Below are 27,825 nucleotides of genomic sequence, written 5' to 3'. Positions count from 1 at the left end.
CATGTGTTGCAATCTACTGCAAAGATAGTAATACAGAACTCTGCAGGCTATCCAAGTCTGTACCCAAACAATTCGAGCTTCTACTTCTAAAAATTCACCTTTCCAGAAACAAATCTCTCACTGTTGCCTCTTGCTATAGACCTCCCTCTGCCCCCAGCTGTGCCCTCGAATACCATATGTGAATTGATTGCCCCCCATCTATCTTCGGAGTTCGTGCTACTAGGTGACGTAAACTGGGACATGCTTAACACCCCAGCCATCCTACAATCTAAGCTTGATGCCCTCAATCTCACAGAAATTATCAAAGAACCTACCAGGTACAAATCCGTAAACACGGGCACCCTCAGATGTCATCCTAACTAACTCGCCCTCCAAATACACCTCTGCTGTTTTCAATCAAGATCTCAGCAATCACTGCCTCATTCCCTGCATCCGTAATGGGTCTGCGATCAAACGACCTCCCCTCATCACTGTCAAACGCTCCCTAAAACATTTCTGCGAGCAGGCCTTTCTAATCGACCTGGCCAGGGTATCCTGGAATGACATTGACCTCATCCCGTCAGTAGATGATGCCTGGCTATTCTTTAAAAGTGCCTTCCTCACCATCTTAAATAAGCATGCCCCATTCCAAAAATGTGGAACTTGGAATAGATATAGTCCTTGGTTCACTCCTGACCGGTCTGCCCTTGACCAGCACAAAAACATCCTGTGGCGTTCTGCATTAGCATCGAATAGCCCCCGTGATATGCAACTTTTCAGGGAAGTTAGGAACAAATATACACAGGCAGTTTGAAAAAGCTAGCCTTAGCTTTCCTAAAATAAATTTGCATTCTGTAGTACTAACTCAAAAAAGTTCTGGGACACTGTAAAGTCAATGGAGAATAAGAGCACCTCCTCCCAGCTGCCCACTGCTCTGAGGCTAGGAAACACTGTCGCCACCGATAAATCCACTATAATTGAGAATTTCAATAAGCATTTCTCTACGGCTGGCCATGCTTTCCACCTGGCTACCCGTAACCCGGTCAAATGCCCTGCACTGCCCACAGCAACCCGCCAAAGCCCCCACCATTTCTCCTTCACCCAAATCCAGATAGCTGATGTTCTGAAAGAGCTGCAAGGACCCTCTCTTTCTAAAATGATCTGCCGAAATTGTTGCAACCCCTATTACTAGCCTGTTCAACCTCTCTTTCGTATCGTCTGAGATTCCCAAAGATTGGAAAGCTGCCGCGGTCATCCCCCTCTTCAAAGGGGGTGACACTCTAGACCCAAACTTCTACAGACATATATCTATCCTAGCCTGTCTTTCTAAGGTCTTCGAAAGCCAAGTTAACAAACAGATTACCGACCATTTCGAATCCCACCATACCTTCTCCGCTATGCAATCTGGTTTCACGGCTGGTCATTGGTGCACCTCAGCCACGCTCAAGGTCCTAAACTACATCATAACTGCCATCGATAAGAGACATTACTGCGCAGCTGTATTCATCGACCTGGCCAAGGCTTTCAACTCTGTCAAACACCACATTCTTATTGGCAGACTCGAGAGCCTTGGTTTCTCAAATGATTGCCTCGCCTGGTTTACCAACTACTTCTCTGATAGAGTTCGGTGTGTCAAATCGGAGGGCCTGTTGTCTGGACCTCTGGCAGTCTTTATGGGGGTGCCACAGGGTTCCATCCTCGGGCCGACTCTCTCTTCTGTATACATTAATGATGTTGCTCTTGCTACTGGTGATTCTCTGATAAACCTCTACGCAGACGACACCATTCTGTATACTTCTGGCCCCTCTATGGACACTGTGTTAACAACCTCCAGACGAGCTTAAATGCCATACAACTCCCCTTCCATGGCCTCCAACTGCTCTTAAACGCAAGTAAAACTAAATGCATGCTATTCAACCAATCACTGCCCGCACCTGCTCACCCATCCAGCATCACTACTCTGGACGGCTCTGACTTAGAATACGTGGACAACTACAAATACCTAGGTGTCTGTTTAGACTGTAAACTCTCCTTCCAGCCTCACATTAAGCATCTCCAATCCAAAATTCCTGGCTTCCTATATCGCAACAAAGTATCCTTCACTCATGCTGCCAAACATACCCTCGTAAACCTGACCATCCTACCGATCCTCGATTTCGGGGATGTCATCTATAAAATAGCCTCCAACACTCTACTCAACAAATTCGATGTAGTCTATCACAGTGCCATCCGTTTTGTCACCAAAGCTCCATACACTTACCCACCATTGCGACCTGTATGCTCTCATTGGCTGGCCCTCGCTTCATACTCATCGCCAAACCCACTGGCTAAAGGTTATCTACAAGTCTCTGCTAGGTAAAGCCCCGCCTTATCTCAGCTCACTGGTCACCATAGCAGCACCCACTCGTAGCACGCGCTCCAGCAGGTATATCTCACTCGTCACCCCCAAAGCCAATTCCTCCTTTGGCCACCTTTCCTTACAGTTCTCTGCTGCCAATGACTTGAACGAACTGCAAAAATCTCTGAAGCTGGAAACACATCTCCCTCACTAGCTTTAAGCACCATCTGTCAGAGTAGCTCACAGGTTACTGCACGTGTACATAGTCCATCTATAATTTAGCCCAAACAACTACCTCTTCCCCTACTGCTATTTATTTATTTTTGCTCCTTTGCACCCCATTATTTCTATTTCTACTTTGCAAATTATTCCACTGCAAATCTACCATTCCAGTGCTTTACTTGCTATATTGTATTTACCTCGCCACCATGGCCTTTTTTTGCCTTTACCTCCCTTATCTCACCTCATTTGCTCACATTGTATATAGACTTATTTTTCTACTGTATTATTGACTGTATGTTTTGTTTATTCCATGTGTAACTCTGTGTTGTTGTATGTGTCGAATTGCTATGCTTTATCTTGGCCAGGTCGCAGTTGCAAATGAGAACTTGTTCTCAACTAGCTTACCTGGTTAAATAAAGGTGAAATAAATAAAAACATTTAAAAGAGCAATAGTAAAATAACAATAGCGAGGCTATATAGGGGTACCGGTACAAAGTCAATGTGTAGGGGCACCGGTTAGTCGAGGTGATTGAGGTAAAAATGTACTTGTAGGTAGAGTTATTAAAATGACTATGCATAGATGATAATCAGAGAGTAGCAGCAGCGTAAAATGGGGGGGGGGGGGGGGGGGGGGGGGGGGGTACCCATTTGATTAGATGTTCAGGAGTCAGTATCACCAGTAGTAGGTTTACTGTGAATTACCATAATTTTTAAGCTACAATGTTTGTTTGGTTATGGTTATTTATGTTAATGCATTCAATATATTATTATGTTTTATTTTTTATTGTATATATTGTTTGTATGTTTTAGTTTTTTGTGTTATTCTTAGACTCGTCTTTGTGCTGTGTTTTGAGAATCGGCAGACAGAAGAATGAGGTGGTTGTGACATTACTATTGTAGTCTTCATTTTATACCTTTCAGTGCCCCTTGAGAACTGCAAGGTGTGTCCGCTCCCTCATGCTTGTGTACCCAAAATGCCCCCACTTTGGGGTATTTTTTAGCAGGGCACTGTGGAATGACTCCAGATAACGTGATTTTTACAAAAAGAAAGGGTAAAAAACCTAAAACCCCAAACAGCAAGCAATGCAGGTGTAGAAGCACGGTGGCTAGGAAAAACTCCCTAGAAAGGCCAAAACCTAGGAAGAAACCAGGTTATGTGGGGTGTCCAGTCCTCTTCTGGCTGTGCCGGGTAGAGATTATAACAAGATGTTCAAATGATGTGGCCAAGATGTTCAAATGTTCATAAATGACCAGCATGGTCATATAATAATAAGGCAGAACAGTTGAAACTGGAGCAGCAGCACAAACAAACATGTTTAATCTGCTGAAGGTAGCTAACAGTCTAGCAATGACTAAATTACCAGTATCATGGCATAAGCTACCTTGATTGACTGTGTATGCCAAAAGATATCTATTTGATTTAACTTAGCTGATGGCTTTCAGAGTTTAATACAGGATGTTAAGTTAGCTAACTGACTTACCCAGCTAGGCTAGCAAGCTAGCTAACATTAGGTTGTTACATCACTTCAGAGCTGGAAATTGATTTCCCATCAGCCTGCAAATCCCTCTGATAATCTTTGGTCGCTGCATCGTTTTTGATAGATGCAGGCCACTAGCAGAATCGCAGTGAAACTCTGGTAGAACGGTTAAAGGTAGCTAATTTTCGTGCTTGTTTGTAATTAGCACAGCCGGGCTCAAAACACCACAATGGCACGATGACAAAAATTTGTGAAAAACAAATGTTTTCTAAAATAATCTTGCCTAGAGAATTACTGACATGGTGGTGGTGATGTCTCCAGAGTCCACAGAGCAGTCTGGAGGGCGGCACACGGGAGTCCCTGACAGCCGAGGCCGACATGGCCTGCATGTTCCAGCAGATCCTGGAGGAGCAGGGTGAGAGACACTCCGAGTTCAACACGGAGGTCCTCCACAGCCGCCGGATGAGTCTGCTGGACAAGCCGGCCCGCTTCGGTGAGGACTACACCATGTGTGTTAGACGTACACCCCCACTAACATACATTAATATATACAATAGAAGAAGTGTATGTGCTCATTGATATTAGGACACAAAGTACATACATACAATGTAGCCAAGGGTCAAGCCTAAATGCCTTAGCTGTTCTCAGGGTTGCAAAGGGAGGGTATATTACTGTAACTTTTTAAGTTTACCATTACACTACCAGAACTTTGGTAATGTTCAAGTTTTTCAAATTCATTTTAACAGATGACATCTAGTGGCATTTTCGGGTACTTCAGATTATCACTTCTGATTATCTCTGGCCCTCTGTGTGGCCACGTAAAATATATAATTTAATACAATTTGATGATTTTTAAATTTAAAAAATGAATGACAAAGCTGTAAAACATTATCCTAAATATAAACCATAATTTTAGTGAACACCATTGGTGTTTAATATTAGGATTTCAACATGAAATATTTACAACCAATGTTTTGGTGGCAAACTGGTGGCAGTTGTGAAAAAAGTCAATACATTGAAGTGATGCATCTCATTGAAAACAATGCCATTGTTTATTAGAGGCTTTTTTAATTAATTAGGCAATTTTTTCTTGAACCAAAACTCATGGACAATATGAACATAGATATAAAAAATGAATACAATATATGAATAACTTTTAAAAATTGTTTTATTTAAGTACAAATGACCAAAGTTACCATAGATTACTTTGATAAATTACTGGTAGCTTTGCAACCCTTGCTGTGCTTGATTGAGCTTTCCTGGAGCAAAATAGAATAGTCCAAAAAGTGCAAATCCAACCTATCTTGCACTCAATATGGTATTCCAGTACTCCAAATCTATTTGAACCAAGAATGCACTCTGGCAAGAACGCACTCTGCTAGAAGTAGAATATAACGGATCACCCAAAAGGTACACATTATTACACTAGGTACAACATCTCTTGCTCTTTCCTACATGAACATGGATTCCGTAATAATAACTTCACTAGGCCCCCCCGTCTATGAACTTTCTATCCGGACAGACGAGGTGCCGTACCCAGAGAACTGGATGATGCGGGCACGATCCTTGTCCAGGATGAGCCAGTCTTCGTGTGGCAGTGCCAACAACGGGCACCTTCGCAGCAGCGGACAACTGTATGGCCTAGAGGACTCGGAGGAAGAGGAAGAGTACCAGCGCCAGTACCAGCTTCTGGCGTCGCGCCGACGTAGTCACGGCCACTTCTCCTCACAGGAAAGCCTCAACCACGGGGCACCACCACAGGTAAAGGACACAGACACACGAAGGGGCTCTGCTCTGCCAGATGTATAGGACATTGGAAATGACACACCCACAAACACCATGGGACTCCAACTAGGTTTGCAGGATGTCTATAATGAATAGTTAACCATCCATTGAGACCAACCGTCTTGCCAGGATAAGTGTATGTAAGGCTGTGTCTACACAGGCAGACCAATTCTGATATTTTCCCACTAAATGGTCTTTTGACCAATCAGATCAGCTCGAGTCAATAATTGGGCAAAATATCAGATTTGGACTGCCTGTGTAAACACAACCTGAGTGTTTTATCTTGCATAATCGTTGAACTCTTGTCCTTAGAGTGGATGTTGGTTCTGTAACATAGACAGGAAGTGATCACTTGAGCTGAGTTAAGTTGAGACTCTCATGCAAGCATTCACCCAGGGTCCCCACCAACACAGGGAACAACATCATTGTGACACATGGAGTGGAGACACAGCTGTTAGAAGGGAGATATGGAGAAGAGGATATTGCATCATATTCATATGTTACTACTGACTCCAACCTTTACAGTGCCTATCATAAATATTCACCCCCCCTTGGATTTCTTAACATGTTATTGTGTTACAAAGTAGGATTAACCCTATCAGACCCAAGACTCGACATTTCATTTATCTGCATGTCCAACCCCTGTTTAGCCTCACAACTAAGTTTTCAGGACAACCAAGGCTACAAGTAGAACACAAAACAATTTGACATAAACAGTTGCATTCATCTGTTTTATTGACAAATGTGTCTGGATCTCTCAAGTGTGCTATAAAACCGACATTCCTAATTCAAAGGATATTTTTTCGGGGGGGGGGGGGGCAGAAACGCCTTATTAAACATGTGTACTTTTATATGCCTCAATAACAAACTCAGGTGATCTGTGAATATGAATGAAAAATAAATTGTTACTAGCTAGTTTTATTTTTCATGGAGAAACAAAGGATTCTTCCTGGCTAGCCTTGATTGTTGAGAATGTTGTGATTTACTTCTTTCTGGAGGAAGACGAGCTGACTCTCTAAGACTGAAAATGAATCAGATGATGATTAAATCCTTGACTTGGGTAACAAGAACATTGTCATTGAACCAGACATTGCAGAGTTGTCTGATAGTGATGGTACACTGTCAGTGTGAACTGGAGTGAAATGACACAACTTCCCAAGAAAACTGAGCAGAAGAAACGCAAATAACAGAATACCTTTTACTTAGATGTACTATAGAGAAATTGCTACGCCATTTGCTGTTTGCTAAAATTAGAATTGTTTCCTGGTTGCTAAAATGTTTTGGTAAACCTACTGGAGAGCTCTACTTTGTTGACACCCATTCAGCATCGTTCACACCCTCTAAAGCCTTAGCCTCACCCATCTCTTTAAGGATTCACATGTGAACTTGGACACTGTCTCATTGGCCTAACGTTATATCCTAATTTGACTTTAGTGCAGGTCATGTTCTTCACATTACCGTCTCTGGTAAACACATACTATATCAAATAAATCTATGTTTATTTGTCACGTGCACAGGATACAGAAGGTGTACTGAAATGGTTACTTGCATAGTGGAGTCTTTTCTTTAGACATTTAGTTAGCTCGCTAAACAATGAACCATAATCCCAAATCATAACATTACTACCCTGCATGAATCTGCAGGTATCTAACCAACCATGTTCAATGTTAGCTAGCTAGCGAACATTAGGCTTTAACTAGCAATGCAAATGGCTCTAAGATACAAATAATATTACTCCACAGATCATACACGTAACATTAGCTAGCGAGCCAGCCAGCTAACGATAGCCAGCTAGCTAACAGTACACTTTAACTTGAAATGAAAATGAATACCTGACAAAGTTAAAAGGTATAATATCTGAAAATGTAGCTAGATAGACTATCTTACCCGTATACCTGGATAGACGCTTCTCCCTCTCTGTGACGGATGCCAGGGATGCCCTTAGTTTGAAGATGTAATCCGGAGACAGGTGTTTCATACAACATCCTTCAGTGTTCTCTTTTTGACTCCGTCTGCATATTTGCAATCAAACACCAGAATCTCCTTAGCTATCATACTCTAATTCCAATCGGCATTCCTCTGATTTCAAAACTCGGTCCTCCAGAAAGTGGAGAGCAACACTTTTGCATTTCTACTACGTCACGTAGTATCTTTCAAAAAAGCAGTGTGGGTTTTATGGCAGACTACAACCCCAAAATATGTATAGCCACCACCAGCTGGACTGGTTGAAAAACCAAAACAATGTAAAAATAAAATCCGTACGTGATAGCGAAACTTAACTAAATCCACCCAAATAAAAATAGTACATTGACAAAAGCAAAAACTCACTCTTCTTTCTTCTTTCAAATCTCCATATCTCCCTTCTCAAGCTCTAGGGCCTGAGAGGGTGGTACAGCTTTTTGGCAATATTCCATGTAACGCCGAGAAATGTTTCAGTCCCAGGAACCGCTCAGCCGCATCCACAATGATATAGATTTTCCTGGACCTTCTCTCCACGTTGACAGTGCCATTAATCACCATAGCTACAGTGCCTTGAGAAAGTATTCGGCCCCCTTGAACTTTGCGAACTTTTGCCACATTTCAGGCTTCAAACATAAAGATATAAAACTGTATTTTTTTGTGAAGAATCAACAACAAGTGGGACACAATCATGAAGTGGAACGACATTTATTGGATATTTCAAACTTTTTTAACAAATCAAAAACTGAAAAATTGGGCGCGCAAAATTATTTGTCTCTGTACTGACATTTTGCCTGTTTGATTGCCGAGGCATAATTAGACTATTTGTGTTCAATCATATTCCCAGTCACCTTGCCATGGTTAAATGCAGTGGTTCACGCTTTCAATGCTGCCATCTATCTATGGGTATTGGTCAGGTTTTAATCATCACAGTGTGAACAGCATCCCCTGTACGCTGAAGTCACTGTGTCAGTGTATACGTTAATGTTATTCTCAGAGGCAACCCGGAACATGTCCCAGTCCTCGAGATCAAAACAGTCTTGACTAGCGTTGAATAGACCTTAGCACGGGTACTTCCTGCCTATGGGAAGGGAGGGGCAAAATGTAGTCGTGAAGGGAGGTCGGGGGAGGACCTTGCGGCCATCCCGGAACAGAGAGTAACATAGGTTGAGTGTTTTTGAAGTGTGAGTACTGCAAGCAATGTGTTGATAGAACTTTGGTAGCGTTTTTCTCAGATTTGCTTTATTAAGTCCCCAGCTGTACGTTACCACAATCACGCCATGGGTAGTTAATCATGAGACATACAACTCTGCCTTTCTTCTTCCCAGAGAGTTCATTATCCCTATCCGCACAATGTATTGAAAACCCTGCTGGCTATATGGATGGGGACAGTATATCTGGAGAGAGCCATGATTCTGCGAAACAGAGCATGTTACTGTCCCTGATGCCTCTCTGGAAGGAGATTCCTCGCCCTGAGCTCTTCAACTTTATTGTCCAGGGACTGAACATAAGCGAGTAATATACTCGGATGCGGTGGAGGGTGTGCACGCCTCCTGAGTCAGACTAAAAGTCCACTCCGAATACTTATTTTCCGGCGGCGTCTGGGATAAGTTCAATCGCCTTGGAACGTACAAACAAAGGTTCCAATTTAGGAAAGTCATATTCCTGGTCAAAATGCTGGTGAGTTACTGCCTCTTTGATATCCAAAAGTTTTTTCAGGCTGTATATAATAATACAAAACAAAATTCTGGGCTAATAACATGAGAAAGAACATTTAAAAATAATACTATAAAGTTGCTACAAGAAACAAGGCGGCCCTGTCTATCGGCCCATCTTCACATCTTTTTTGTTGTTATATATATAGTGTATAGTTTTATATATATATATATATATATATATATATATATAGTGTATTTACCAGAAACAATGTGAAGAACAACATGTTAGGATATAGGTCAAGGACTAGATAAAGTGTATGTTTACCTGGAGATGTACCTTCTTTTAGGTTACTACTTCAACCACTTGTTTCCTACACTACCTTAATCACTCAGTTTAGCACATGGCCTGACGGGAATACTTAAAGAGATGCGTCGAACTAAAGCTTAAGAGGGTATGGACGATGCTGAATGGGCTTACTCAAGAAAAGAGCTCTCGAGTAAGTGTGAAAAACTTAAGGGGGTTTTCTGGTACTTGTCTACAAGGTGGAATAACACGTTTATCACATTTTAAATAAGCATGTTTCCCCCAACTGCAGTGTATGATATTTAATGTTTAAGCTCTGAGTATGTACTTTCAGAAAATGTACAAAAAAACAATATTGGAAATGGTATATCAAATTCAAATGGGAAATGTAGTCACAAACGTCAATACAAAAAAAATAAGGTCATCCAACGCAAAAACCTGACAAATATTAATTAATATGAATGCTGTAAGTACAGAAATTGTTTTCTCAGAGATTAATATCCAACCAGTTAGTAAAACATTTGTAGAATTTGCAGTTTGTGACAGCAACTATGTGAGCTTAATTCAGTATTATAGACACTAAGTCCTGGGATCTCCAATGCTCTTCTATATAGAAGCACCCCTTCTAATGACTCGTGTAGCTTGTGAGCGTCATAGAGCAAATTGTGCATGTTTGTGAGAGTCTCAGCTTTTCATAGATAGCAGAAATATATATTTTTTAAAGACCCGGACCGGAAACCTTTGGGATCCACACTTGTCTCACAAACACCTCTTTAGCTCAGCCCCTGTTAACCACACAGACTAATTGTACAATGGATGCAGAAGAAATAGTTTAATCCAATGATACAGAATTATATATCTCAAACACAATGTTTTAAGGTGTTATCTCAGCCAATCATGGCTAGTGGGAAGGTTGCTAGCTTTTTCTGTTCACATGTTCGAGATGCCATTTCTGCCAAAAACCACATTTTGATTTAAAAAAAAGTTTTTACGTTCAAACGGTTCTCCTGTGAAGTTGTGACTTGCGACATATGCCTAGTTTCCTGAATCTGGTTTCAAATGTTATGGGATGCATTTTCTCCATTGCTTTTGATGGTAGGCCACTCTGGGTGGCCTACGTTATGATCAAATATCCACAGTAGCCTACATTGCCACTGTTAAAACTGTAACTTAAAGTGGGTACAACCTCAGTGTTCACAGTAAACGCGCGCAGGAAGTTGCACAGAATTTTTGCAATGTTCAAGTTTGTGCTCAGAACACATGAAATCTGCTCAGTGCGCAAAAAAATGAGGGAACATTGCATGGTGGGTTAAGACACTTTGCTGATTGCTTTGCCAACTTTCAGACACCATTTTAAACCCATTCTGTTTTTATGTAGTTGTCAAAGTGACTAATTTGTTAGATAATTTTTCTGTTGAGCGACAACATCCAGGTTTGTCTTCAGGATACGTAACTAATTAGGGGCTCGTCCGGGATCTTTTTTTTCCAAGATTATAGTAGTTGCAGTATTGTTGTAGTCACTCATGACTTACTCTGAAGCTCTAGATATGTGTTCAAACAACACTTTTGTTGTACAGTTTCTGTTACTGACAAACAATGTAGGTGTTATAAGATTGGTGAAATCAGTTTGAAAGTTGCATAAGCAAATAGCACTTTGGGTGGCCATAGTGCTATTTGCAGTTCTGGAGAATGTTCAGGAGTCTCAGTTTCAATCCGAATTAGCTTGTTTGGACATTATGTCAGAGGTCCGTTGGAGCACATTAGCACTTTTCAATACAGATTGAACCGCTCCTTTGAGTTTGCCAGTGATCGTATGGAAAAGACGCAAATGAAAATGAAAGTCCTGTATGATCGAATGGCCTGAAGTCGCATTTTTGTTGCCTGTTCTGGGGCAAGCTCACTTTTCAGGCTCTTACCCCATTGAGAGAACAGTTCCCTAAATTGCTGAAAGACTGTTGCATAGGAACAAGCATGTCTTTTTGGTGGGGTGCTTCTCAAGAGGTCAAGAATTAAAGACACTCATACTGCTCTAGTAGTTCAAGAATTGCCTTCAAGAAAGAGTTGCTACCTACATTAATGAGCACAGTTCTCGCAGATGAATTTGTGTTGACACATACAACTACCTTCACAAGCAAGGCACCAAGTACTTATTATCCCTACACAAAAAAACTATGCAGATAAGTCACCTCAAACTACAAGTTTTCAGCAGTCTTTTTCCCCAGTGCCCAAAGACAGGGATGGGCAGAAAACTGGTTCTTCGTATCATGATGTGGTAGTATTTACTGCCACCTGGCCAGAACACCTTCAGGATATTATGGAGCCGATTTGAACTATTTGCGTCTGCCAACTTGACAGTTAACCTGTCAAAGAGTAAAATACCAAGGAAAAGTGGTGGGCCAAGGAAAAGTTGACCAGTCATGGCAAAAGTGGAGGCCATCAATAACCTTCCTGTGCCAACTTCTCGCCAGGAACTGTGACGATTCTTGGAGATGGCTGGCTACTATCAGGCATTTTGAAAGAACTTTGCACAGGCTGTTTCCCGCTTACGGATTTGACCAGTACCAAAGCTCAGACTGTCAAGCTGTGTTTTAGAAGACGAAGGCCATTTTAGTCTCCGCACCGGTGCTTACTGCTCCAGATGGCCGTTCTCCATTTTCTTTGTACACATGCCATTAATTAAGGAGAAGGTACTGTGTTTCTACAGCAAGACAGTGAAATTGAGCACACTGTGGGGTACTTTTCAAAGAAGTTAACCTCCCATCAAAAACACTACTCCGTTCGCTTTGATCCTGGCTTTTCAGTTCTTTGAGGTTTGTGTCGGCTTCTACTCTGCAAGTTGTCTATACTGATCACAATCCTCTCATATTCCTGCAAAAGACTAGTTCCACAAAACGCTGACTCCTTTCACTGGCGTCTGATGTTGCAGGAGTTCTCCCATGAAGTTCGGCGTGTCCGTGGTAAAGACAACCCTCTTTCGAGGGTGGGCAGTCAATATGATTTTTGTGTTCTGTGTTTTGCCAGTAAGTAGACCTGGTGCACATTTTGGTTTGGCTGCACGTTTTGCTGTATTGTAGATGTAAGTTTTGTTTTGGATTGGCTCGTCCGGGGGAATAAGTATAATAGAAAAATAGAAAATGTTTTAAAAAGTTTTGTATTGGGTTTTCTTTTTGTTGGTTGTGAGAATTTCTTGTGTTGGGGTTTGCACAACCACAACTTCTACAGCCTCAGGTTCCCTCAAAATCAGACCCTTCTCCACCTGTATCTCCCTGAGAAATATATGTTTGTGTGATGTTACCATACTGAATTTTATAGCTAGATTCATTTTTGGAGTGGTCCTGGGCTGAAAATGCTGCAACCACCTAGGTAGTTAGCATTATCTACAAAGGAAATGCACTATCATGTCAGCAATCTGCATATTTAGCTTTAGCTAGTTGAAATAAAGCATTGTGCATCTTGTGGGGTTTATGCAGTGTAGCTACATGATGCTATTGTTGGATTCATTTGAATACAAAACAGTCAGAATACAGAAGTTAGCTAGCTAAGTAGACTTGTTAGCTAGCTGAACATTAAACACACTAAGGTTAGCAACTAACGTAGCTAGCAGGCTAAAAACTGAACTGTGAGAACGTGGCCATTTTGGCATCACTCTTCCACCTTTAAAAATGCATAACAATGTTTTTCCGGTTTATGGATAGGTCATGAGCAGTCATTCTCGTTTCTTTTTCTCTTTTGGGGTCGAGTTGACTCAGATCCAAGAACAGAGAATGATGCTTGTTGGCTTCGTCTGCTCTGTTTGTGTCTGGTGGCTGTAACATAAGGTTGCAAGTGACTTTCACTTCCTCTCCAGCAGGGTCATTCGAGTGCCCAAGAACACTAAGGTAACCTGCCTAAATGACTACTGACACGTAGCACTCACGTCTGTAGCCATGAAATGCTTTGAAAGGCTGGTCATGGCTCACATCAACACCATTATCCCAGAAATCCTAGACCCACTCCAATTTGCATACCACCTCAAAAGATCCACAGATGATGTAATCTCTTTTGCACTCCACACTGCCCTTTCACACCTCATCACTAAGCTAAGGACCCTGGGACTAAACACCTCTCTCTACAACTGGATCCTGGACTTCCTGACGAGCTACGCCCAGGTGATAAGGGTAGGTAACAACACATCGGCCACGCTGATCCTCAACACGGGGGCCATTCAGGGGTGCGTGCTCACTCCCCTCCTGTACTTCTTGTTCACCCAGGCACGACTCCAACACCGTCATTAAGTTTGCCGATGACACAACAGTGGTAGTCCTGATCACCGACAACGATGAGAAAGCCTATAGCGAGGAGGTCAGAGACCTGACCATGTGGTATAAGGACAACAACCTCTCCCTCAATGCGATCAAGACAAAGGAGATGATTGTGGACTACAAGAAAAGGAGGACCGAGCACGCACGCCCCCATTCTCATCCATGGGGCTGTAGTGGAGCAGGTTGAGAGCTTCAAGTTCCTTGGTGTCCACATCACCAACCAACTAACATGGTCCAAGCACACCAAGACAGTCGTGAAGAGGGCACGACAAAACCTATTCCCCCTCAGGAGACTGAAAAGATTTGGCATGGGTCCTCAGATCCTCAAAACGTTCTACAGCTGGACCATCAAGAGCATCCTGACGGGTTGCATCACTTCCTGTTATGGCAACTGCTCGGCCTCTGACCGCAAGGCACTATGAAGGGTAGAGCGTACGACCCAGTACATCACTGGGTCCAAGCTTCCTGCCATCCAGGACCTCTACCAGGCGGTGTCAGAGTAAGGCCATAAAAATTGTCAAAGACTCCAGCCACCCTAGTCATAGACTGTTCTCTCTGGTACCGCACGGCAAGCATAAGACTGCTGAACATCTAATCAAATGGCTACCCAGACTATTTGCATTGCACACCCCCTCTACGCTGCTGCTACTCTCTGTTATTATCTACGCATAGTCACTTGGGGCGGCAGGGTAGCCTAGTGGTTAGAGCCTTGGACTAGTAACCGGAAGGTTGCAAGTTCAAACCCCTGAGCTGACAAGGTACAAATCTGTCATTCTGCCCCTGAACAGGCAGTTAACCCACTGTTCCTAGGCCGTCATTGAAAATAAGAATTTGTTCTTAACTGACTTGCCTGGTTAAATAAAGGTAAAATAAAAAACTTTAATAACTCTACCTACTTGTACATATTACCTCAAATACTTCGACACCGGTGCCCCTGCATATTGACTCTGTACCGGTACCACCTGTATATAGCTACGCTATTGTTATTTACTGCTGTTCTTTAATTATTTGTTTGTTATTCTTTAAAACTGCATTGTTGGTTAAGGGCTTGTAAGTAAGCATTTCACTGTAAGGTCTACACTTTTTGTATTCTGCGCATGTGACAAATACAATTTGATTTGATTAGCGCAAAGACACACCTTGCCCAGAAGGTCAGCCCAAAGCAGCTCATGGCTCAACCCCCCTTGTTTTCCTTCAAAGTGAAAACACTGCACAATAAGTGGGGCGGCATAGGTTCGCCCACGACATGCAGATTTCATTTGGAAAGGAGATGTTGGGAGAGCTACACCTCACATTAGCTGAGTTGCGAGCTACAGCTCTTTCAATTTACATAGCCAATCAAAGCCTGAATCTGGCGTTTACCCCTGTTTAGTTGGTCTATATTCATAGTTTGTTCTTTCTTACTCACTATCCTCAGTTCATGTGGGGTTTTCCTTTAGTTTGTCTTTTCTAAAGCAAATCTAGTGGGCATCCATGGTGGGTGTCAAGGTGACTCCTTTGTTAGTTATTTTTTCTGTTGGGCGACAACATTTAGATTTGTCTTTAGAGAACGTAACAGTTCTTACCGAGGCATTTGAAAAACTCCATGGTCTTTGTTGTTGAATCTGTGCTTAAAATTCACTATTTGACTGAGGGACCATACAATTTTCTTTTCACTTTGACATTATGGAGTATTTTGTGTGGATCAATGACCAAAAACAAAAATCAATGAAATCCTTTTAATTCCCACTTTTAATGCAACAAAATGTGACAGAATCCAAGGGAGGTGAATACTTATGATAGGCACTGTACATGTACAATTATTGACATGGTCATGTTTATGTCTGTCAATCAAGCAAAAACACTCAACTAATTAGTTGGTCAGTTTATCATTGAATCAATCAATCAATGTCCTCTCCACAACATAAATATAGCTTATTTCACTACTTGTATCGAGTTATTTATCGGAAGATAGGAGACATAACACAACATGTCTTTGATCGTTTTTTCCAGAAACGATCAGATCATCTATCACTGAGGAGGGGATAAGGCCAGAGAAAAGAACAAAACAAAAAGGCATTACGACAGTCGTCTGTCGCAATATCAAAGAGCTTTATCTTCTCAATCCCAGCTGTACTCTCTTATTCCCACCTTAGAAAATATTGAGATATCCTGTGTCATGCTAAATTAGTCTCATATCTGGGCAACACTAGGGCAGTTAGGGAGATGTTGAGAAGAAGAGAGCAGCTCAGTCAAACACAGAGCAGACAGCGGAGCAACATGTGTTTGTCAGAGATCAAAAGAAGCCATGACATCAATCTATGCATCAGTCTCCAAACTCTTATCGGCAGCCAATGGCAAGCCTTTCTCAGTGTCTATGTTAGCTCATCTGGCATATGATGTGTCTATTGTGTACTGCTAGACTAGGCATTCATCTTGTGTTTTCAAATTCAGAGCTGGATTCAATCAAACTGGTGCTGTAGATACACTAAATATACACAAGAGTATGTGATCACTCCTTCAAATTAGTGGATTTGGCTATTTCAGCCACACCCGTTGCTGACAGCTGTATAAAATCAAGCACACAACCATGCAATCTCCATAGACAAATATTGGCAGTAGAATGACCTTACTGAAGAGCTCAGTGACTTTCGACGTAGCACCGTCATAGGATGCCACCTTTCCAACAGGTCAGTTTGTCAAATTTCTGCCCTGCTGGAGCTGCCCCGTTCAACTGTAAGTGCTGTTATTGTGAAGTGGAGCAACAACGGGACCCCAGAGTGCTGAAGCACGTAAGCACATAAAAAATCGCCTGTCCTCCGTCGCAACACTCACTACCGAGTTCCAAACTGCCTCTGGAAGCAACTTCAGCACAAGAACTGTTTGTCGGGAGCTTCATGAAATGGGCTTCCATGGCCAAGCAACGCACACAAGTCTAACATCACCATGCGCAATGCCAAGTGTCGGCTGGAGTGGTGTAAAGATCGCCACCATGGACTCTGGAGCGATTCTCTGGAGTGATGACTCATGATTTATATCTGGCAGTCCGACGGATGAATCTGGGTTTGGCGGATGCCAGGAGAACGCTACCTGCCCGAATGCATAGTGCCAACTGTAAAGTTTGTTGGAGGAGGTATAATGATCTGGGGCTGCTTTTCATGGTTCGGGCTAGACCCCTTAATTCCAGTGAAGGGAAATCTTAACTCTGCAGCATACAATGACATTCTAAATTATTCTGTGCTTCCAACTTGGTCAGGAGTATTTCCATCTGTAATAAAGCCCTTTTGTGGGCTTTATTACAGATGGATTTTCCTTATGGATGGATTTTCCTTATATGAACAGTAAAATCTTGGAAATTGTTGCATGTTGCTTTTATATTTTTGTTCAGTATACATAAAATGCAGATAGCATTGTGGATCAAAATAGCACCCATTTATTAAAATTGAAAGGAATGCAGTTTTGGACCTCTCAATAATTGTGGAAGTGTTTTTCAGAATTTATTGGTTTGGGTGGGAACCCACTGCTTCAGATACAGTGCCTTCAGAATGTATTCATACCTCTAGATTAATCCCACATTGTTGTTTTACTGCTTGAATTAAATGTTTTATATTTTTTCTCACCCTTCTACACACAATACCCCATAATGACAAAGGGAAACAGATTTCGAAATGTTTGCTAATTTATTGAAAATGAAATACAGAAATATCAAATTTACATAAGTATTCACACACCTGAGTCAGTAAAGGTTAGAATCACCATTGGCAGTTGTGAGTCTTTCTGGGTAAGTCTTTAAGAGCTTTGCACACCTGGATTGTATAATAGTAGCACATTATTCTTAAAAACATTATTCAAGCTCTGTCAAATTGGTTGTTGATCATTGCTAGACAGTCATTTTCAAATCTTGCCATAGATTTTAAGTAAAAAATGTAACTAGGCCTCTAAGGAACATTCAATGTCATCTTGGTAAGCAACTACAGTGTATATTGGACCTTGTGTTTTTAGCTTATTGTCCTGCTGAAAGGTGATTTTTGTCTCCCTGTGTCTGTTGGAAAGCAGACTGAACCAGCTTTTTCAGTAGGGTTTTGCCTGTGCTTAGCTCTATTCCATTTATTTTTTATCAACAACAAAAAACTCCCTTGCTGATGACAAGAATACCCATAACATGATGCAGCCACCACCATGCTTGAAAATATGTAAAGTTGTACTTGCCCAAAAAACAATGCTTTGGACTCAGGGCATCAAGTTAATTTCTTTGCCTAATATTTTGCAGTTTTTCTTTAGTGCCTTGTTGCAAAGAGGATGCATATTTTTGAACATTTTTATTCTGTATGTGCTTTGACTCTGTCATTTAGTATTGTGGAGTAACTACACTGTTGTTGATCCATCCTCCAGTTTTCTCCAATCACAGCCATTCAACTCTGTAACTGTTTTAAAGTGTTTTCCTTCCTCAGCGACAACTGAGTAAGGAAGAACAGCTGTGTCTTTTTAGTGACTGGATCCAAAGTGTAATTAATAACGTCACCATGCTCAAAGGGATATTCAATGTATGTTTTATATATACATATATATATATATATATATATATATACGTACACAGTACCAGTCAAAGTTATTTACTATCTTCTACATTGTATAATAATAGTGAAGACATCAAAACTATGAAATAACACAAAAAAAAACGGTTAAAATCCAAATATATTTTATATTTATATTGATTCAAAGTAGCCACTCTTTGCTTTTAAGACAGCTTTGCACACTCTTGGCATTCTCTCAATAGGTGCCCTTCTTTGCGAGCCATTGGAAAACCTCCCTGGTCTTTGTGGTTGAATCTGTGAATGAAATTCACTGCTTGACTGAGGGACCTAACATATAATTCTATGTGTGGGGTACAGAGATGAGGTAGTCATTAAAAAATAATGTTGAACATTAATTATTGCCCACATAGTGAGGCAATGCAACTCATTATGTGATTTGTAAATCACATTTTTATTCCTGAACTTATTTAGGCTTGCTGTACAAAAGGGGTTGAATAATTATTGACTCAAGACATTTCAGTTTTTCAATTTCTATTAATTTGTACAAATTTCAAACAGCATAATTCTACTTTGACATTATGGGATATTGTGTGTAGGCCAGTGACACAAAATCTAAATGTAATCCATTTTTAAATCAGACTGTAACACAACAAAATGTGGAATAAGTCAAGGGGTGTTCTATGTTCTAGTATCATAGATTCAAGGTTACTGGTATTTGAGACAAAAGTCTCTGTTCCCTTGTTCACAACTGGATTGGTACATTAAGCTCAAGCTCAGCATGTTTGGAATGACCCACAACCCATGGCTGAAGCTTGTGCTTTAATTTTATACACAGTGCAGGGTTTTACACTACAACACATACCATACAGTCACAATGGGTATTTTGTCTTTCTGTCTCTCCTTTCCTCCCTTGTCTCTGTGTGTGTCTCTCTGCTGCAGATAACTGAGCTGAACAGACGCATGTCAGTCATTGAGAAACTACTGAACCGTCTGGAACAGAAAGTGACATCCCCCTATGACCAGGTAAAGGGCCTTACCCCTAGAGACTGTACAAATAACAGAATTTTTGGGACAGTGCTCTACACCAGTCGGTTCTAAAGCTCTATGTTTTTCACTTATTGGTATGCTCAAAAGCTCTTTTGTCTCATGAATGTTATACCTGAAAGCAGGTTCACTCTAACCCTTTGTTAATGAGAGAAGAGGAGCCATATACAATAAAATCTTATGATTAATGGTTTGTCACGCAAGTCTGAGATCATTTTTGCATCGACACTTCCGAGACCTCGTGTCCAAGCCGTCAGTTGCCAGGGGAAAACCAGCAGACCTTTGAAAATGTGTATTAAGTTAAATTCAAAAAACTTCACTATAAACAAGGCAGGCTTTGAGCTTGATTGCTCATTCTTTTTTGCTTCCAAAACAAATCATGCTTTGCCTTTTTGTGGCTAATGCGCTATTACATTAATTATCGTTCAGTTAACATTTTTGTGAAAGCAGGATCTACAAAGCATCTGTAAAGCATCTCCCGTACAAAGTCAAGAAAACATTTGGACATTTGAAAAATGTTGGCTTCTGGTTACACAACTATAGAATATTATTCATCCCTATAAACATCTGTCAAGAATTGTTTGTAAAATAATAAATCTGCAGTAGGCCTATGTTTATGTAGTTATTACAGTAGTCTATCTGTTCAGCAACCCTCTGATAAATTCAATTTTCCTTGACAAAAGAAAAGTCAAAAATATTTGCTATGATTTATTTAAGACTTTTAGTTTGTACTATTGTTATGGTAACAGTGTCTTCACCTTTAAAAGCAGGATTTTATTGTATTAATAAAGGGGGTTCATACAGTAAGTTTGTGTAGTCCATTGCTCTGTCAGACTGGATTACATTTAATTACTTTTGTGTCTCTGCTTCTTTTTCTATTATTATTGAATTATTTGCGATGCTCAACTCTAAACAAAAATATATAGATGAGTTTTTGACTGGTATAGCAAGTAGAGCAACTTCAAACAAGGCAACTGTAACCATGTCGTGCCACACGAATGATGCAGCGCCCAGGGACTTTGTTTTGAGGGGGGGGAAAGTTAAAGGTTAAAAAAAAACATAAAAATATAATCCATAGATGACAGTTCGCATTCAAGTCAGGACTTGCAGCCATTGCTAGTGTACCCATGAGTTTAACAGTCACATTGCGGGAGTAAGAGGTTCCAAAAGCATTCTGAATATTTGGCACGCATGCTGCCCAAACTGCTGCCTTTCCGACTGTAGGCATACCAGTAACTGCCAAAATAAAATAAAATCACTTGAGTAAATGAGTGATACAAAGTATATGTTATGGTGTGGGGTGCATTTTCCTGGCATGGTTTAGGTCCAGTTGTACAATCTATGCCAAGAATTTATCCCAAAATCTATCCCCAAATAAATCCAATTAAAAACGCGCATTGAAGCTGTTGTGACAGGAGAGGGACCTACGTACCAAATTTCACGACTTTAGGTAAAACGGGGTGAGAGGCGTGACCTTTCAAAGTGAGCATTTTCAATCACTTGTTATAGAGCCATCATCTGGCCAATCAGTGTAATTTTGTAAATGCCGGATCTCTATGTTCAGACGCATCATTCACCCAAATGCCGTCAAAATTGGTCAGTGCTGTCTGAGATATCACATGTGACGAACGTACTAATAGACGGAGACAGGTCCTCGGATCCTCGGATCCTCTGTCCCCTCATCCCCTCATCGTGGGGATGAGGGGATGAGGGGACAGACATTAATGAAATTAAACAAACAAAATAACCATATTTATAAGTGATGACTCATTTCTCCCCATTCTGTGTTTTCCTAGGGCCAGTCTTGTACTTCTCCCCTGCCCCAGTGGGAAGAGGTGGACCTGGAGGAACTGCAGCTGAGGCAGAAGCTGGACCAGCTGACGGGCAACATCAGTGACAAGGGTCTGTCCTCGGAGGAGGATGAACCCAAGAGGCCCCCATCCCCTAAGGAGAGCCCAGGGTGGGGGAGGCGCCTTAGGGGGGACGTGAGCCCATCCGGGTCCCTCTCCAGACCCTCCTCTAGACCGGGCATCATGATCAGCCCACCCATCGATGAACTGCAGGAGCCCTCTGAAGTACAGGTAGAGAAACGCAAGGGTGACCGCCTGGGTTTGCCCTCAGTCATCTGTGGGCCACAAGATTGTTAGCTTTAGCTCGACGGGCTAAGGTAATAGCTCAGGGAGCTAACGCAAATCTTTAGGTCTCAAGCAAGGTTACTCATCATATTATTTCGTGCTATGTGTAACACACTATGCTGGATAGATACATTTTTCAGGATGAATGAAGTCTCTTTCATGTCTTAGAATTTGTCTTATCCACCTGTAGCCTTTGGTGAGCAAGTCTAATAGCGCAGTTTCTCTTAGCCAGTAAGTGAATAGAAAAATAATCATTTGCTACAGGTAGGACATGTACATGTACAAACAGACCAGCTATGACTTCCATAAGGCATTCAGAAGCAAAGCGACAGTACAGAGACAAAGAGGATTCGCAATCCAATGGCTCAGACATAAGACTCATGTGGCAGGGACTCCAGACAATCACAGATTATAAAGGGAAAGCCAGCCATGTCGCGGACACCAACTCCTCTCTCCCGGACAAGCTAAACACCTTCTTTGCCCGCTTTGAGGAAAACAACAATGAACCGCCAACGTGGGCCCCTCCGTTCACGAGGACCTTGTGTGCCGGATCTCTGTGGCCGACGTGAGAAAGACATTTAAGCGTTAACCCACTCAAGGCAGCCGGCCCAAACGGCATCCCATGCTGCGTCCTCAGAGCATCTGCAGACTAGTTGGCTGGAGTGTTAACGGACATATTCAATCTCTCCATATCTAAGTCTGTTGCCCCCATTGCTTAAAAATGTCCACCATTGTTCCTGTACCCAAGAAAGTGAAGGTAACTTAAATAAATGACTATCGATCCATAGCACTCACTTCTGTCATCAAGGTTAAAGGTTAAAGGTTAAAATATGTTGTTCTGCCCCTGAACAAAGCAGTTAACCCACTGTTCCTAGGCCGTCAATGAAAATAAGAATTTGTTCTTAACTGACTTGCCTAGTGAAATAAAGGTTAAATAAATAAATACAATTAAGTGTGTTGAGATGCTAGTTAAGGATCATATTACCTCCACCTTACACCCTACACCCTAGACCCACTACAATTTGCATACCGCCTCAACAGATTCACGGACGACGCAATTGCCATTGCACTGCACACTGCCCTATACCACCTGGACAAGAGAAATATCTATGTAATAATGCTGTTCATTGACTACAGCTCAGCTTTCAACTACATAGTGCCCTCCAAGCTCATCTCTAACCTCAGGGCCCTGGGTCTTTTTTTATTTATTTTTTTATTTCACCTTTATTTAACCAGGTAGGCTAGTTGAGAACAAGTTCTCATTTGCAACTGCGACCTGGCCACGATAAAGCATAGCAGTGTGAACAGACAACACAGAGTTCCACATGGAGTAAACAATTAACAAGTCAATAACACAGTAGGAAAAAAAGGGGAGTCTATATACATTGTGTGCAAAAGGCATGAGGAGGTAGGTGAATAATTACAATTTTGCAGATTAACACTGGAGTGATAAATGATCAGATGGTCATGTACAGGTAGAGATATTGGTGTGCAAAAGAGCAGAAAAGTAAATAAATAAAAACAGTATGGGGATGAGGTAGGTAAAAATGGGTGGGCTATTTACCGATAGACTATGTACAGCTGCAGCGATCGTTTAGCTGCTCAGATAGCAGATGTTGGAAGTTGGTGAGGGAGATAAGTCTCCAACTTCAGCGATTTTTGCAATTCGTTCCAGTCACAGGCAGCAGAGAACTGGAACGAAAGGCGGCCAAATGAGGTGTTGGCTTTAGGGATGATCAGTGAGATACACCTGCTGGAGCGCGTGCTACGGATGGGTGTTGCCATCGTGACCAGTGAACTGAGATAAGGCGGAGCTTTACCTAGCATGGACTTGTAGATGACCTGGAGGCAGTGGGTCTGGCGACGAATATGTAGCGAGGGCAGGCCGACTAGAGCATACAAGTCGCAGTGGTGGGTGGTATAAGGTGCTTTAGTGACAAAACGGATGGCACTGTGATAAACTGCATCCAGTTTGCTGAGTAGAGTGTTGGAAGCAAATTTGTATATGACATCGCCGAAGTCGAGGATCGGTAGGATAGTCAGTTTTACTAGGGTAAGTTTGGCGGCGTGAGTGAAGGAGGCTTTGTTGCGGAATAGAAAGCCGACTCTAGATTTAATTTTAGATTGGAGATGTTTGATATGAGTCTGGAAGGAGAGTTTGCAGTCTAGCCAGACACCTAGGTACTATTGTAGGTCGGAACCATCCAGGGTGGTGATGCTAGTCGGGCGTGCGGGTGCAGGCAGCGAACGGTTGAAAAGCATGCATTTGGTTTTACTAGCGTTTAAGAGCAGTTGGAGGCCACGGAAGGAGTGTTGTATGGCATTGAAGCTCGTTTGGAGGTTAGATAGCACAGTGTCCAAGGACGGGCCGGAAGTATATAGAATGGTGTCGTCTGCGTAGAGGTGGATCAGGGAATCGCCCGCAGCAAGAGCAACATCATTGATATATACAGAGAAAAGAGTTGGCCCGAGGATTGAACCCTGTGGCACCCCCATAGAGACTGCCAGAGGACAGGACAGCATGCCCTCCGATTTGACACACTGAACTCTGTCTGCAAAGTAATTGGTGAACCAGGCAAGGCAGTCATCCGAAAAACCGAGGCTACTGAGTCTGCCGATAAGAATATGGTGATTGACAGAGTCGAAAGCCTTGGCAAGGTCGATGAAGACGGCTGCACAGTACTGACTTTTATCGATGGCGGGTATGATATCGTTTAGTATCTTGAGCGTGGCTGAGGTGCACCCGTGACCGGCTCGGAAACCAGATTGCACAGCGGAGAAGGTACGGTGGGATTCGAGATGGTCAGTGACCTGTTTGTTGACTTGGCTTTCGAAGACCTTAGATAGGCAGGGCAGGATGGATATAGGTCTGTAACAGTTTTGGTCCAGGGTGTCTCCCCCTTTGAAGAGGGGGATGACTGCGGCAGCTTTCCAATCCTTGGGGATCTCAGACGATATGAAAGAGAGGTTGAACAGGCTGGTAATAGGGGTTGCGACAATGGCGGCGGATAGTTTCAGAAATAGAGGGTCCAGATTGTCAAGCACAGCTGATTTGTACGGGTCCAGGTTTTGCAGCTCTTTCAGAACATCTGCTATCTGGATTTGGGTAGAGGAGAACCTGGAGAGGCTTGGGCGAGTAGCTGCGGGGGGGGGGGGGCGGAGCTGTTGGCCGAGGTTGGAGTAGCCAGGCGGAAGGCATGGCCAGCCGTTGAGAAATGCTTGTTGAAGTTTTCGATAATCATGGATTTATCGGTGGTGACCGTGTTACCTAGCCTCAGTGCAGTGGGCAGCTGGGAGGAGGTGCTCTTGTTCTCCATGGACTTCACAGTGTCCCAGAACTTTTTGGAGTTGGAGCTACAGGATGCAAACTTCTGCCTGAAGAAGCTGGCCTTAGCTTTCCTGACTGACTGCGTGTATTGGTTCCTGACTTCCCTGAACAGTTGCATATCGCGGGGACTATTCGATGCTATTGCAGTCCGCCACAGGATGTTTTTGTGCTGGTCGAGGGCAGTCAGGTCTGGAGTGAACCAAGGGCTATATCTGTTCTTAGTTCTGCATTTTTTGAACGGAGCATGCTTATCTAAAATGGTGAGGAAGTTACTTTTAAAGAATGAACAGGCATCCTCAACTGACGGGTTGAGGTCAATGTCCTTCCAGGATACCCGGGCCAGGTCGATTAGAAAGGCCTGCTCACAGAAGTGTTTTAGGGAGCGTTTGACAGTGATGAGGGGTGGTCGTTTGACTGCGGCTCCGTAGCGGATACAGGCAATGAGGCAGTGATCGCTGAGATCCTGGTTGAAGACAGCGGAGGTGTATTTGGAGGGCCAGTTGGTCAGGATGACGTCTATGAGGGTGCCCTTGTTTACAGATTTAGGGTTGTACCTGGTGGGTTCCTTGATGATTTGTGTGAGATTGAGGGCATCTAGCTTAGATTGTAGGACTGCCGGGGTGTTAAGCATATCCCAGTTTAGGTCACCTAACAAAACAAACTCTGAAGCTAGATGGGGGGCGATCAATTCCCAAATGGTGTCCAGGGCACAGCTGGGAGCTGAGGGGGGTCGGTAGCAGGCGGCAACAGTGAGAGACTTATTTCTGGAGAGAGTAATTTTCAAAATTAGTAGTTCGAACTGTTTGGGTATTGACCTGGAAAGTATGACATTATCTACCTCTGGCTATCTCTGCAGTAGACTGCAACTCCTCCCCCTTTGGCAGTTCTATCTTGACGGAAAATGTTATAGTTGGGTATGGAAATCTCAGACACGGCAAGGACATCAGTGTTAGCCGAGTGTGCTAAAGCAGTGAGTAAAACAAACTTAGCGAGGAGTTTTCTGATGTTGACATGCATGAAATCAAGGCTTTTTCGATCACAGAAGTCAACAAATGAGGGTGCCTGGGTACATGCAGGGCCTGGGTTTACCTCCACATCACCCGCGGAACAGAGGAGGAGTAGTATGAGGGTGCGGCTAAAGGCTATCAAAACTGGTCGCCTAGAGCGTTGGGGACAGAGAATAAAAGGAGCAGATTTCTGGGCATGGTAGAATATATTCAGGGCATAATGCGTAGACAGGGGTATGGTGGGGTGCGGGTACAGCGGAGGTAAGCCCAGGCACTGGGTGATGATGAGAGAGGTTGTATCTCTGGACATGCTGGTTGTAATGGGTGAGGTCACCGCATGTGTGGGAGGTGGGACATAGGAGGTATCAGGGGTATGAAGAGTGGAACTAGGGGCTCCATTGTAAACTAAAACAATGATAACTAACCTGAACAACAGTATACAAGGCATATTGACATTTGAGAGAGTCATACAGCGAAGCATACAGTAATCACAGGAGTTGAATTGGGAGAGCTAGCTAAAACAGTAACTAAAACAGTAGGTGAGACAACAACAGCTAATCAGCTAGCACAACAACAGCAGGTAAAATGGCGTTGACTAGGCAGGGAGGGTCGGATTAACTACACACAGAGCCTGAGTGCGGCTGGGGCCGACAGATAAAACATAAACAAGCAGAATGGAGTACCGTGATTAATGGACAGTCCAGCATGCATCAGCTATGTAGCCAAGTGATCAGTGTCCAGGGGGCAGTGGTGGATGGGGCAGGGAAGCTGGACTGGCGAGTGTTATCCAGTTTTTTTTTTAACTGTCCGGCTGTGCAGAAGGTAAAAGGTAAAAGCCGCTAGCAGTGGCTAACAATGACTAAATAGCTTGTAGCTAGTTAGCTGATTAGCTTCTGGAGGTTCTTGAGTGTGTTCTAAAAATTTAAAAATAATAGCGATTCCGTATCACATTGGGTGAGGTAGGTTGCCGGAAGGTATAAACAAATAAAAAATCGAAAAGAGATTGAAAGTAAATATGGGTCCAGTGAGTGTTTGGGGCGCGGCGATTCAGACGGTTAGCAGGCCTGTGCTAACAAGCTAACAGTTAGTAGGCCGGGGCTAAACAAGGTAGCAGTTAGCGGACCGGGGCTAAACAAGCTAGCAGTTAGCAGGCCGAATTAGCAAGCAAGGAGATAGCAAGGGCTAGAAAATTAGCCTTTGGGGGGCGTCGCGATGGGGTGAGTCTGTTTATTCCTCTTCATGCGGTGACATCGATAGACCGGTCGTGGGTCCGGATATTGTAGCCCAGGAGTATGCTTCGGTGTTAGCACAGGAGCTCTGGCCGGGCTAGCTTCAAGCTAAGTGGGTGGAAACGCTAGCCAGGAGTAATCATCCGGGGTTGCGGTTAGCTAGTTAGCTAGTTGTGAAGATCCAGCTGAAAATGTTCCGTCTGAACCCCTCCCTGTGCAACTGGCTCCTAGACTTCCTGACAGGTCGACCCCAGGGGATGATGGTAGGCAACAACAACTGCCACGCTGATCCTCAACACACGTGCTCAGTCCCCTCCTGTACTCCCTGTTCTCTCATGACTGCGTGGCCACCCACGTCTCCAACTCAATCATCAAGTTTGCTAACGATACAACAGTGATAGAATGACTATAGTGGTAGCTAGCTAGAGGACTCCTAATTTCTCCAGGTATGATTTAGACAAACATTTTACTTATCTGGTGTTGTCTTTGTCTATTTGCTAGCTAGGGCCATCTACTTAAATGCTGTGTCTTTCCAGTACTTGCT

At 42.8% G+C, this 27,825-nt stretch overlaps 1 protein-coding gene across 1 annotated transcript in view; it reads left to right on the top strand.

Annotated features, from left to right (window-relative positions):
- The window catches only part of LOC109870713 (melanophilin), a 120,357-nt gene that overhangs the window by 67,188 nt on the left and 25,344 nt on the right, over positions 1-27,825 (top strand). The window contains exons 8-11 of the mRNA XM_020461325.2: positions 4,339-4,510; positions 5,540-5,778; positions 19,478-19,561; positions 21,379-21,663. Of these exons, the coding sequence (XP_020316914.1) occupies positions 4,339-4,510; positions 5,540-5,778; positions 19,478-19,561; positions 21,379-21,663 (780 nt within the window). The remainder of the gene's footprint in view (positions 1-4,338; positions 4,511-5,539; positions 5,779-19,477; positions 19,562-21,378; positions 21,664-27,825) is intronic.

The sequence above is a fragment of the Oncorhynchus kisutch genome, linkage group LG26, assembly GCF_002021735.2.
Source record: "Oncorhynchus kisutch isolate 150728-3 linkage group LG26, Okis_V2, whole genome shotgun sequence".
In the NCBI taxonomy this organism is placed as follows: domain Eukaryota; kingdom Metazoa; phylum Chordata; class Actinopteri; order Salmoniformes; family Salmonidae; genus Oncorhynchus; species Oncorhynchus kisutch.
This window is presented reverse-complemented; position numbering and strand designations above follow the sequence as displayed.